The sequence below is a fragment of the Mastomys coucha genome, unplaced genomic scaffold (assembly GCF_008632895.1).
Source record: "Mastomys coucha isolate ucsf_1 unplaced genomic scaffold, UCSF_Mcou_1 pScaffold21, whole genome shotgun sequence".
Classification (NCBI taxonomy): domain Eukaryota; kingdom Metazoa; phylum Chordata; class Mammalia; order Rodentia; family Muridae; genus Mastomys; species Mastomys coucha.
The window spans coordinates 1,106,174-1,120,939 of NW_022196904.1; the positions used below are offsets into that span (position 1 = coordinate 1,106,174).

Genomic DNA, 14,766 nt, shown 5'->3' on the forward strand with positions numbered 1-14,766 from the left:
TGTGACGGATGAGGAACAGGCTTATTTACCCTTTAGGGCCATTTGAGAGGACTTAGACAACATAACTACAGAGGCCATAAAAGCCTACAAGCTCCTTTGTAGAAATAGTTTGTTGAAATTGCCAGACTTGGCCTTGAATTTGGGATTATGAGGAAGTACATGAACCCTTCTGCCCAATGACTACTGCATTAATTAGACAGGGTGAACTCGGAAACCTCAAGGATAGAGAGTTAAAGTAGTCTCAAGAAGAAAAGGCATGGATAGGAAAATAAATCTATAAACTACAAGTAAAAGAAAGATGGGTTTATTTTATAGGAGAAAGGCTTGCATGTGATTTAGAAATAAAGAGTATTAGAAGAATATATGAGGCTGTGGAATTGCAAGGATGAGGAAAGAAAGATTAGAGAATAAAAGCATATAAAGTTAGTATTTCATTGTCCTGGCTACTGGTAGAATTGGAGATGACAATGCCTAGAGAGATACTAGAGAAAGCCAGCTGCTTCACTTGTATAAATTTTAATAGTTTGTATGAAATTATTTTAACCTTATTTATCTGGCACATTTCTGCTTTTACATGAAAATAGTTACTAGAGACTGCTGCCTTCTGTACCAGGAAATGACAAGAGCTGTATCCAGCTACCCATGAAGAACAGGCTATACAAAACTATGAGGAAATGTGCTTTTGCTTTGTGTTTAGTTTTTGTTTTAAGGAAGGTGGAGTTGGGACTACTAATCCAAGAATCATAATTTATGTAAATTTAAGAATTTCTTCAAAATTATTAACAGTGATTAAAGCCTTGATGATGTAACTTTCATAAATAAATGACTGGGTTCAGGCTCTCTGGTGAGAAAGGAGAAGTATGAAGAATGATGAGAATATTTCAGAAAAAAGAAAGCATTTGAACTGAAGCTTGCATCCACTACTGACTCAGAGTCTTTTTTTTTTTTTTTTTTTTTTTTTTTTTTTTTTTTGGTTTTTCGAGACAGGGTTTCTCTGTAGTCCCGGCTGTCCTGGAACTCATCAGAGTCATTCTTGAGTCAGCGCCCGCTCCCATTTCTCCCTCTTTCAAGAGCCTCCTCAGGCTGAGGCTCGACCTTGGCAGGAGAGAGGCCCAAAGAGCCAGGAGAATGAATGGAAAGATAAATTTGCTGGGGCTAGGGGTTGGGGATGGGGGCGGAAATCTCTAGGAAGACCCAGAGACCTGGGATGAGAGTGGTCACAGAATTCAATGCTGGTGAACTTAGCCAAAATGCCCAACAGTGGGAAGATGGAACCTGAAGTGACCACCTCCAATAGATAGACAGGACTCCCAGTGGAGGGATCAGAATACCAACCTACTTACAAAACTTTCAACCCAAAATTGCTCCTGTCTAAAAGAAACGCAGAGACACAAAATGGAGCAGAGACTGAAAAAATGGCCAGCCAGTGACCAGCCCAACTTGGGGTCCATCCATAGGTAAACATCAATCCATAGGTAGACACTACCACTGATGCTATGTTGTGCTTGCGGACAGGAGTATAGAGTGTCTGTCCTCTGACAGGTTCTACCCAGTAGCTGACTGAGACAAATGCAGATACCCACAACCTAGTACTGGAGGAAGGTCTAGGACCTGTACGAAAGAGTTTGGAGAAAGATTGAAGGAACAGAAAGGGATGGCAACCCCACAGGGAGATCAACAGCGTCAACTAACTTGAACCTCTGGGAGCTCCCAGAGACTGAGCCACCAACCAAAAAGCACCAATAAGCTCATCTGAGGTCCCTGGCACATATATAGCAGAGGGCTGCCAGTAAAAGAGGATGTGCCTAATCCAGTAGAGACATGATGCCCCAGGGTAGGGGAGTATGGGGGTCATCCTCTCACAGAGGAAGGGGCTGGGGATGGGAGAAAACTCTGTGATCGGGGACCAGGGAGGGGCAGCACCTGAGATGTAAATTAATCTTTAATCAATAAAAATGAAAAACCCAGATTCTGGCGCGGAGCTCAGCAGCGGCGAGCGTGGCTAGCGAGTCGGCTGCTGAGCAGGGGTGCAGCACACTTTGCCCTCCGTGTCTCTCCCCCTCGGACGAGGCCCCACCCGAACTATCCCCTGCTGCGCGAGCGTGGGGCTCTGGGCGCCATCATGGGCAGCCAGAGCTCCAAGGCTCCCCGGGGCGACGTGACAGCAGAGGAGGCAGCGGGCTCTTCTCCCGGGAAGGCCAACAGACAGGAGAATGGCCTCGTGAAAAGCAATGGAGACTTAACTCCCAAGGGTGAAGGGGAGTCACTACCCGTGAACGGAGCAGATGAGGCAGCTGGGGCTACTGGTAATGCCATCAAGCCAGCGCCCCCTAGCCAGGAAGCTGAGGCCAAGGGGGAGGTCGCTCCCAAGGAGACACCCACGAAGAAGAAATTCTCATTCAAGAAGCCTTTCAAATTGAGTGGTCTATCCTTTAAGAGAAATCGGAAGGAGGGTGGAGGTGATTCCTCAGCGTCCTCACCAACAGAGAAAGAGCAGGAGCAGGGGAAATCAGCCAAGAGCCCCAGGCCAAGGTGGCAGAGGCTAGTGCTGCCTCCAAGGGAGGAGACCCAGAAGAGGAGGCAGCGCCCCAGGCTGCAGAGCCACCCACTCCCTTGGGCCCAGAGAGTGGCCCCACATCTGCCAGTGCTGAGAAGAATGAGTAGCTGCGTGAGGGCAGGTGGGTGACCTCTAAGCCGGAAAGACTGTGCTGTCTGTGAGGTCACTGCCTGGACCTCGTGCCCTGGCTGCCTTCCTGTGCCCAGAAAGGAAGGGGCTTGTTGCCTGCCCCCTCCCAGCCATGCTCCCTTTTCTCCCTCCTGTGAATTCTCCCAGCAGCCTTACTCTTACTCTTACTCTTACTCTTACTCTTTTTTTTCCATTTTTTTATTAGATGTTTTCTTTATTTACAATATCTCCTTTCCAAGGTTCCCCTCCAAAAGAAAGGGAAAAAATGAAATTAAAAAAGAAAAGACAAACTAAAACAAACCCCTGTTCCTTCCCCTTTCCCCCTGCTCACCATCCCCCCTCCCTGCTTACTGGCCCTGGCATTCCCCTACACTGGGGCACAGAACATTCACAGGGCCAAGGGCCTGTCCTCCCATTGATGACTTGGCTTGGCCATCCTCTGCTATACACATGGTGCTGGAGCCATGAGTCCCCCATGTGTACTCTTTGGTTGGAGTTTTAACCCCTAGGAGATCTGAGGGTACTCACCCCAGTTAATTCACATTGTTGTTCATCCTATGGGGCTGCAAACCCTTCAGCTCCTTGGGTCCTTTCTCTAACTCCTTCATTGGGAACCCTGTGCTCAGTCCAATGGATGGCTGTGAGCCTCTACTTCTGTATTATTCAGGCACTGTCAGAGCCTCTCAGGAGACAGCTATATCAGGCTCCTGTCATCCAGCACTTGCTGGCATCTACAACAGTGTCTAGATTTGAAGATTGAATAAGGTGCTCCCTTATGGTTTCCCGAGTTAGGTTAGTGATGCAAAATGCTCCTGTCCCTACCTCCTTCCCGAGCCCCATCCCTACAGAAGGCAATTGCTGGGGTTTCCAAATCTTTTCCAAGTTTGTTTTGTTTATCCTGCTTCTCAAACCCCTGATCCAGAAGTGGGGGCCTATACTCCTAAACCCTGAGTGTCCAGCCTTCCCCCTGTTGAATTCTTAGTGTCTTGTGCTGTGCCTAGTGGCACCTGGGCTGGGGAGGTCATTGCCCCTGTCTGGGTTTCTATAAATGTCTTACTCAAGTTCAAACCTCCAGCTTGTGAAATCAACCATGTTTCTGACTTCATAAGCAAGTATTAGGCTTCAGGCGGGAGGGAGATCTGTAATGTGAAACAGCTTCTTGTTGCATTTTTCCCCTCCCATTGTTATAAATAACTTTTAATGGCCAAACCCCAGGTGTGTACACTTTTTTCTAACTGTTAAAACCATTCTTCCACCTGGATTTATTGTAACATTTGGAAAAGAAATAAATGTTGTCCCTTTAAAAAATGAAAAATAAAAAATAAAAAACAAAACAAAGGTGTAATGCAATTTAGGATATTATAAACATGTAATATTTTCATAAATGATGAGATAAATTGCAAAGTGACCACTTTAATCATCATCTAGAAACAAGCTATGTTAATGAATGAAAATAGTTAAGTAAGTTATTGAGAAAACAACTGAAGTAATAATTAAAATATTTTTCAAAATCATTTATTCTACATACAAAATTTTATATTAAAAGACTTGTGTTTTGATCTGCTTACTCAAACAAAGAAATGGTATTTTCTAATTTGTTTTAAAGACTTCTAATCTGTGATTTTATTCATAATAAATACAAATGATACTGAAGGGAAATGAAGAATGTCGGTTTATTTTAAGCACTTGTATCCATATTGACAAGAAAAAACAGTATCACGAGGCATAATGGCACATGCCATTACTCCAGCACCTGACAGACAGAGAGACAATGGGGTCTCTCTGAGTTCCAGGACAGTCAGAGTTATACAGTGAGATCTGTTTTTCAAAAATGAGAACCTAAGAAGCAGTGAAGAAAAAAGTGAAAATTAGAAGATATCAGTGAAACATAAATGAGTGAGAATAAGAGGAAGAAGGGAAAATAATGTAACAATAATAGGGACAAGGAGAATAAGAGGGGAAGGACATGAAGGAGAGGGAGACCAAAGCTTTAGGAATATGGTTAAAAAATTAACAAAAACAAACTCAGATTACTCATAATGTTAAAGTAAAATGGAGAAAGAAAGTGAGAATTTACAACCAAAAACAAAGAAAAAGAATTGAAGAAAACTCACATGCTGTCTGTGAATTTATTTAAGGTTTCAGTGCCGCTAAGAAGCCCACTGAGTATCTGTGGTATGTTCTTGGCCTGAGGTTCAGCTATTCATCCAAGAACCCCCCAAAACACTATAAGTCCCAACCCTGAATGTATTCCTCATCAATCAGGGGACATTTCTGAAATTGGAGTTTTCCCAAGGTCAGTTCTGCCAGATAATGTGTTCACTGTGTTCTGGCATTTCAACCAGGCCTTGCCCAATATTATCAACAGAATCAGAAGAACCAGCCCCTTCACACCCATCCTGATTGAACTCTCTAAAGTGTGATCCTTGGTAACAGTGCCTGGGGGGAAAACACAAAACTTTATGAGTGGAAACCAGAAAAGGAGATAACATTTGAAGTGCAAATAAATAAAATATTCAGTAAAAATTAAAGACTTGTATAATTTTTTAAAAATGAAGGCACAAGATACCAAACCTTACAGGACACAGTGAAAGTAATGCTAAGAGGAAAACTCATAGCTCTGAATGCCTTCATGAAGAAATTGGAAAGATCCTACAATAGCAGTTTAACAGAACTTCAGAAGACTCTAGAACAAAAGGAAGCAAATACACCCAAAAGGAGTAGAAGACAGGATATAATCAAACTCAGGGCTGAAATTGACCAAGTAGACACAAAGAGAACTATACAAAGAATCAACAAAACTAGCAGCTGGCTCTTTGAGAAAATCAACAGGATAGATAAACACTTAGCCATACTAACTAGACTGGAAAAAGACAGTATACAAATTAACAAAATCAGAAATGAAAAGGAAAGCATAGTAGAAACTGAGAAGATTCAGAAAAATAATCAAATCCTACTACAAAAGCATATACTCAACAAAACTGGATAATCTATATGAAATGGATGATTTTTCCAGACAGTTACCAAGTATCAAAGTTAAATCAGGATCACATAAACCATCTGAATACTCTCATTACTCCTAAGGAAATAGAAGCAGTCATTAAAAGTCTCCCAACCAAAAAAAAAAAAAAAAAAAAAAAAAAAAAAAAAAAAAAAAGAAAAAGAAAAAGCAGGACCAAATGTTTAGTGCAGAATTGTATCAGACCTTCAAAGAAGACCTAATACTAATATTTCTTAATATATTCCACAAAATACAAACAGAAGGATCACTACCTAATTTGTTCTATGAAGCAACACATACACTGATACCTAAAACACACAAAGACCCAACAAAGAAAGAGAATTTCAGACTAATTTCCCTTATGAATATCGATGCAAAAATACTCAATAAAATTTTCATAAACTGAATCCAAGTACACATCACAACAATCATTCAACATGATCAAGTAGGCTTCATCCCAGGAATGCAGGAATGGTTCAATAGACAGAAATCCATTAATGTAATCCACTATATAAACAAACTCAAAGGAAAATAAAACACATGATCATATCATTACATTCTGCAATATTTTACAAAATACTACAACACCCCTTCATCTTAAAAATCTTGGAGAGATTAAGAATTCAAGGCACATACCTAAACATAATAAAAGCAATTTACTGCAAACCAAGAGCCAACATCAAGCTAAATGGAGAGAAACTTGAAGCGATCCCACTAAAATTAGGGACAAGACAAGACTCTCCACTCTCTCCCTATTTATTTAATATAGTACTCAAAATCATAGCCAGAGCAATTAGACAAAAATAGAGGTCAATGGGATACAAATTGGAAAGGAAAAAGTTAAAATATTACTACTTGCAGATGATATGATAGTATACATAAGTGACTCTAAAATTCCACCAGAGAATGACTAGAGCTGATAAACAACTACAGCAAAGTGGCTGGATATAAAATTAACTCAAGAATTCCTCTACACAAAGGATAAATGAGCTAAGAAAGAAACTAGGGAAACATCTCTAACCAAGCAAGTGAAAGATCTGTATCAGAATTTCAAGTCTGTGAAGAAAGAAATAGAACTAGACCTCAGGATGTAGAAAGATCTCCCATTCTCATGGATCAGCAGAATTAACATGGTAAAAATTGCCATCTTCCCAAAAGCAATCTACAGATTCAATTCAGTCTTCATCATAATTCCAACACAATTCTTCACAGCGATAGAAAAAGCCATTCTCAACTTCATTTGGAATAACAAAAAAACCCAGGATAGCATCAGAAAGGGAGACTCCAAGTCCTGACACTATTATTGATGCTATGGTGTGTTTACACACAGGAGCCTAGCATGGTTGCCCTCCAAGAGGCCAAACAAACAGCCCACCAAGTTAGATACAGATACTTACTCCCATCCAATGGACAAAAGTCAGGGACCTCAGTGATTGGATTAGGGGAAGACTAGAAGACATTGTGGAGGAGGCCACCTCATAGGAATGCAAGCAGCTTCAACTAAGCTGGACCCCTGAGATCTCTCAGACATTGATCCACCAACCAGGCAGCATACACTAGCTCCTACAAAGTCCCCAACACATATACAGCAGGAGACTGCCTGGCCTGGCCTCAGTTAAAGAAGAGGCCCCATGGATTGGAGAAGCCTGGCGGGTTGGGGTAGAGTGGGAACATCCTCTTGGAGGCAGGGCAGGAGTAATGGGATGAAGACTGTCAGAGGATAGACCAGGAGGGGGATAACGACTGTACTGTAAAAAAGATTAAAGGTAATTTTTAAAAAAAATGGGTTACAGAGCTAAAAAAGGAATTCTCAACTGACAAATATAGAATGGAAATTGTCATTAGGAAAGTGCAAATCAAAATGACCTTAAGATTCCACCTCACACCAATCAAAATGGCTAAGATCAAAAACTCAGGTGACAGCAGATGTTGGCAAGGATGTAGAGGAAGAGGAACACTCCTTTGCTGGTGGGATTGCAAACTGGCACAACTACTTTAGAAATCAATCTGGCAGTTCCTCAGAAAATTGGAAATAGTTCTATCTGATGATCTAGCTATACCACTACTGGGCATACATCCAAAAGATGTTCCAACATATAACAAGTACACATGTTCCACTATGTTCATAGCAGCCTTATTTATACTAGCCAGAAGCCAGAAACAACCCAGATGTCCTTCAGTGGAAGAATGGATACAGAAAATGTGGTACATTTATGCAATGGAGTACTACTCAGCTGTTAAAAATGATGAATTCATGAAATTCTTAGGCAAATGGATGAAACTAGAAAGTATCATCCTGAGTGAGGTAACCCAGACAATAAAGGCCACACATGGATGTACTTGCTAATAAGTGGATACTATCCCAGAGGCTCAGAATAGCCAATATACAACTCATAGACCATATGAAACTAAACAAGAAGGAAGATCAAAGTGTGGATGCTTCAATACTACTTAGAAGGAGGAACAAAATAATCATGGGAGATAAGTGGAGAGAGGGACCTGGGAGGGAGAGAGGAGGATGAGGGAAAAGGTGTTGGGTTCAGGATAAGGTATGGGAAGAGACAGGAGAGTCATCCAGAGGGTCAGGAGAATGAATAGAAATGTGTAGCATAGAAGGTGGGGAACTGGGAATAGTCACTAGAAAGTTCCAGATGCCAGGGAAGTGAGAGGTTCCCAGGACTCAAAAGGGAGGATGGCATTAGCTGAAATACCCAACAGATAGGAGATAGAACCTGAAGAGCCTACCTCCAATAGATAGACACAGCCCCCAATTAAGGGATGGGTCACTTACCCATCTCAAATTTTTTAACCCAGAATTGCTCCTGTCTAAAGGAAACACAGGGACAAAAAATGGAGCAGAAACAGAAGGAAAGGCCATCCAGTGACTACTCCACCTTGGGATCCATCCCATCTGCAGACACCAACTCCTGACACTATTGCTGATGCGAAGTGCTTGCCAACAGGAGCCTAGTATGGCTGTCCCCTGAGAGGTTCCACCAACATCTGATTAAAACAGATGCTGATATTCACAGCCAAACATCAGATTGAGACCAGGGACCCCAATGGAGGAATTAGGAGAAGGACTGAAAAAGCTGAAGCAGATTGCAACCCCACAGGAAGAACAATATCAACTTACTGGGCCCCCCTCCCAAGCTCCCAGGGACTAAACCACCAAACAAAGAGTATACATGAATAGGTTTATGGCTCCAGCTACATATGTCAAAGAGGATTGCCTTATCTGTCATCAGTATGAGGTGAGGCCCCTGGTCCTGTAGAAGCTTGTTGCCATAGCTTAGGGAGATGCTAGAGGGATGAGGCTGGAGTGGGTAGGTGGGTAGGTGGGTGAACACCCTTTTAGAGGCAAAGGGGAGGTGGTATGGGATTGGGGGTTTGCAGAGGGAAGACCAGGAAGTGGGGCATTTGAAATGAAATAAATAAAATAATCAATTAATAAAAAAAGTAAAAATAAAGTCACTTCTCTGGGGTCACTGACAAGGATGGTCACTGAAACGTTCTAGCACCTTCTTTTGAGTTTAATTTGTGCTGTCATTCTCTTGAATATTAATTTAGTTTATGAATTTTAATATTCAATGGGTTTGACAGCAATACAGTATGCCAGATCAAAATGAGAACAGAAACATTTTCTATCACTTTTGGGGAAACAAAGCATGCTGTTTTGTAAAAACTACTCTATATTTCCTTGTAGATTAATGGAATTATGGGTGGGAATTGAACTTCGTTCCTCTGGGAGAGCAACAAGTGTTTTTAAACACTTAACTACCTCTACGGACTTTTCTTTATTAATTTTTTCTTTATATTTGAATGTTTTGTCTGCATGAATGTATGTATGTATGTGCACCACATATGTGCAATACCCACTGAGGTCAGAAGAGGGCATCATATTCTCTGGGACTAGAATTGGCTGTGAGTCTCTGTCAGTGCTGGGAATTGAACCCTGAAACTCTGTAAGAGAATCAAGTGCTCATAACCTGCACTTATCTCTTTTGAACTCAAATTGCCACTTTATCCTGAGTCATCCAATAATAACAGTGATTATTTTAGTATATAGTCTTGGATAGACAGGAGATATAGGAAAGAAAGACAATCACAGTGATACTGGTGTTCAGCCTCTTCACCCAGGACCAAACATAAGACCATTGTGACTCAACCACAGGGAAGAGAGAGTGTCAAACTAAAGGCATTATGAGGAACCCTGGTGGAACAGCAGGTCAGGTACATGTTAGAGATAGGACATATCTGCTTTTTCTAGTTGAGAAGGGAAATGTGATAAAGTGAAAACTCAATTTCTGAAGTGCCCAGGTCACTTGAAAAGGTAAGAATGAACAGATTCTTATTCTGACCCATGTGCTAAATCACCCTGGTTTCTAGGCTTTTAGTCTTTGTTCATAGATCCTCTGATCCTCCTGTGTTTTTAAAATATTATTTCTTTCACTTTTGAGATTACAATATATTTTATTATGCCTCTTTTACTTTCCCTCCCTCTAAGCACTCTTATCTTTTTTTTTTTACATAGTAGCATGAACTTGAGTACATTTTATCATTGTTTTTGTTATTAGAACTCTCAAATCTATACTCCATAAGTACCCAACACTCATCCTCCTGACTTCTTGAGACTTCCCAATTTTAGAATATCCAATACATATACAAATTCATTTAAAGAATATGTCTGGAGACACTCACCTGTGACGATCATGTCCAGAGGGTCACTTGACTCTGACCACACATGGGTATGTTGACTGGGAGAACTGTAACATCTGTAGGTACCAGAATGTGCAACAGTCATGGAAGCTATGGAGATGTTGGCCTGAGAGCCACCAGTATATGGCTTCCCAACAAGATACATAAAGACTTCTTCTAACCCTTGTGTATACACAACCAGAATGAAGGTTTCAAACATTGTTTCTGAACAGCAGTGCAACATCACCATCTCTCCTGATTTTATGGGAAAAGGTGGTAGGGCCAATAGGAGGGCTTTCTGTAGACTCCTAAAAACAAAGAGATTGTGAGTTTGGGAGTTACCCTTCCTCATGCCACCTCAGGGAAATTGGAATAACAGAGGTTCTCCCACCTCAGGGTTTTCCAACCACTAATATCTCCATGTTCTCTCCTGTAGCTATGCCTCCCTATCCACACACCTGTCCATTTCTTTCTGGTTTTTACTCAATTCTCTAATACTTTCAGACTCTACTCAACTAGAGTTGTCCCACATAAGTAACTGTAGTATTCATTTACCAGAGACTTACATTTTCTATGATGGATGAGAGTCAAAAATATGAAATGTTGGGCTTCGGTCTGCCCTTTAGATCCATTTCATGTTCTTTCAGAAAAAAAGTAGAATCCCTAGCAGTCTATGTCTTAGAAGTAAGGCAGATGACAGGAGCTTTTCTATGTCTCCTTCATGATCCCGGACTGTTTCAACTGGTCTGTCTGTCTATCTGAAGCTTGTCTGTGATCCTAGCTCAAACAGTGCAGCCATGATTCTGGATCAGAGAACCATCACCTCCTCTCAACCTAATGATAGCATCAGTACCCTGGCCATACTGGTCTTTTAGCATCAATTCTCTTCCTGTTCGTCTCTGAGTTAGGTATATTTTTAGATGCTAATTGCTGATGTTAGAAATGACCACAAATATGACACAGGAAAAGAATATATGTGTTATATCTTACAGTTCTAGAGGTGAGAAGTCTGAAATGAGCCCACTGGTATGAGTCTCATGGTTTAAGATCTGCATTTCTTTCAAAGGGCCAGTAGGAGAATATATTTCTTTTTCTTTTCCCGATTGTAGAAACCTCCAGCACTCTGTGGCCTGTGGATACTTGATTTTCAGAACTAGAAGAATGGAGTATGTCTCATGCTGCCTTGCGCTGACCTTCAGCATCCTCCTCTTTCTCCTTTATGAGATATTGTAGCTACTCTGGCCTATGTGGACCATCCTGGACATTCCCTTAATCTTCAAGTCAACTGATTAAAACATGAATTGCATCTTTAACCTCTTTCCCCCTTCCAAATGAGAGTTGTTTTGTACCAACTCTCTAGTAAAACTCATCAGCATCTCAGGAGAACACTAGTATCTTCTGAGTGCAGCACCTACCCATCTCATTTTAAGCCCCATCTCTTACAGATTTCTCCATCACAAACTTATCCATACTGGAATCAAGATTTTTGCACATGAACTTTAGGTAGAGGTTAAACAACAAAACCATCAAACCACATGGAAGCTATTCATAGGCTCTAGGGATGAGAATATGAATTTCATTAGGGGGACACTGTCCTGACTGCATCAAGCATCCACTGCCATGTTCTAATTTCTCTGAAGCCTGAGACACTTTACATCATTTCTACTATTCTTGGGGACTCCTATCTAATAATCAAACTAAAAATCCCAGTAGAAATGCTGGGGTACTGAAGAACACATTGGACAGGAAAACTTTCTCACCTGTAACTATGATCAACAGGAGGGTCACTGACTTCTGACAATATGTTTGGGAGATTAGGATCAAAAGCCCTGACATCTATAAGTCCCCACATGTGCCATGGTCACAGGGTACATATCAAAGCTGTGTTGAAATATGATGTCTTGGAACTCCAGGATGTGGACTGCATCTTCCTTGACCAAAAGGAATATTTCAAACCCAAGCTGAGATTGACACTGCAGAGTCACGTACTCTCCAATGGAAACCAGAGGACTTGGCCAGACAGACAGGATGGGCTTTCTAGAAACCTCTGTGAAGAGAGGATGGCCTGGTCTTAGAAATAAGGAGGCAGCAACATCTCCTCTTTGTGCTCAGTATCTCTCCTTGTATATATTTCTAAGGTTCCTTCCAAGCCAATTACCCAAAATAACCTGATGACACCATACCTACTGAAACTTTTGAGCAAATACTGAAAAGGGGATCCAATGCATTATGAAAATAAGTTACATATAGAAATGTAGCCATCAACAAAGAATGAGATGGCATCAGATTGCCTCAAAATAAAAATATTAAGCAGCTGAGTCTACATTGGAATAAATCTGGAAGCCCCAGGACATAGTACAAAGTTCCTCCACATCTTCTGATACAATAATAGCTGAGTTTCATATACTCCATCATCATGGATGTTTTCAGGAGATTGCATTCACATCTGGTCTTGAAAGGGACTACTGTCCCAAGGAAAGTGTCCTTAACCCATTATATAGATAACATCACTTTTCCTAAGTGCTCAGGAGTCTTACAGTCTCTGACAGTCCCCAGTATTGATTGAGTCAACCAAGAAAAGAGCTTCTGGGGTTCTCTGGGACAGTGTCAGAAAGCATATTTCCAGGCCTTCTATTTTCCTGTTTATGAGAAATGTCACCCATAGGTCTTCCTATTAGTCTATACAGCAGCCCAATCACTCTGCAGTTTTCCTTTTTGTAAGAGAAAAATCTTTCTATGTAACATTAGAAATACTGCATGATTTGGTGTTAGACTTACCTACTTGTGTCCACATCCTCTGGAACAGGGAGAATCCTGGAGGGAAAGTCCCAGGATAGATAATATATCTCCTTTCAATAACCTGGCTGTCTGTCCCTCTGACTCTGCTGGGCTTTGTAAATGAGAAGTCAGAGCCCACTCAGTGAAGATGAACTCATACCCAATATCCACCATTGTGTGGAAGCCACGCTCACTGCTATGGAAAGACACAGCCTCCCAGGCTGATATTTCCACCATGGTATTCTACACCCTTCATTCCCAGCAGAACTCACCAACACACAAGGCTAAGGAGCATGGTTAACATTGTTCTGCTTCTGTTGAAAGGAAGCAGCACCACTTCAATATAGGATTTCCTGAGGAGCCCAACTTATCTGTTTTACCAGTTGACCACAGATAATGACAAAGCAGATGTTTGTGCCCTCCTTACTTGTCGTATGTGGCTCACAAATCATGATGGCTTTCAGAAAATTCTCAAAACTCCAAGTCTTGCTTTGCATGTTTTTACCATTGCTATACTGAAACAAGTCTTAACCCCAATTCTTCTTATCCAGAGCAATCCAATGTAGTCATATCAAACATCATCTATAGGTATTTTTCATACAGGGTTCAAATCTTCTTCCCATGTAGTATATGCACATGAAATGATTACATCAAATGAGTAATGATCATAACATATATAAATGAGAGATTCATGCTGATATTTCTAGAGTGGTTAATGTTATAATAATTTCATTTCCAACTAAACTGATTCTGTAGTTACTTTCAGTGATAAAATCATAAAATCCCACTTCTGAAGTTCAAAGCATGTATGCTTGCATTATACCAGCACCTGAAATTTGTTTTATGACCCAAGGATCCACTCCCTGTCCTTTTTCTTACTCTCCTTTTTCTTTCTCTATCTTCTCTTTTCTTTCATTATATCACTTTTTGTTACATACATTCCCACTATCCACTAGCACAATTCTGCCACATAAAATTGCAAGTAGTCAACTTTGAATATCACAGGGAGAAAATGCCAGAATACTTAAAGAAAACATCCCCCAACCCCCGGCAAAAGGACATGTCAATATCCAAGAATTCAGATCAACAATGTTTTATCATCAGTTTTTCATTTTCTCCTTTTTTAAATTTTTTTTTTAGATTTATTTTATGTGTATGAGTACACTGTAGCTGTACAGATGGTCATGAGCCATCGTGTGTGTGGTTGCTGGGAATTGAACACAGGACCTCTGCTGGCCATGCTCGCTCCAGCTCTGCTCACTCCAGTGTAATTCACTTTAGCTGTCTTCACAAGCACCAGAAGAGGGCATCAGATCTCATTATGGATGGTTGTGAACCACGATGTGGTTGCTGGGATCCGAACTCAGGACCTTCAGAAGAGCAGACAGTGTTCTTACCTGCTGAGACATCTCACCAGCCCCCATTTTTTCTTTTTAAATTTTTATTTTGGAGGAGTTCTGGGAGCCTGGGGAGATGGCACAGTGATTAAGAGCACCTTTTGGGTAGACATTGCATTCCTTCTTAAAAGAGGGAAACAAATACCCATGGAAGGAGTTGCAGAGACTAACTATGGAGCAGAGACTGAAGGAAGGACAAGCCAGCC

At 41.1% G+C, this 14,766-nt stretch overlaps 1 protein-coding gene and 1 pseudogene across 1 annotated transcript in view; one reads left to right on the forward strand and one right to left on the reverse strand.

The window, feature by feature from the left end:
• LOC116104115 (leukocyte immunoglobulin-like receptor subfamily A member 5) overlaps positions 1-10,635 on the reverse strand; it is a 47,427-nt gene extending 36,792 nt beyond the window's left edge. The window contains exon 1 of the mRNA XM_031390907.1: positions 10,389-10,635. Within this exon, the coding sequence (XP_031246767.1) occupies positions 10,389-10,635 (247 nt within the window). The remainder of the gene's footprint in view (positions 1-10,388) is intronic.
• LOC116101536 lies at positions 2,123-2,664 on the forward strand (annotated as a pseudogene).
• Positions 10,636-14,766: the final 4,131 nt, after the last annotated feature.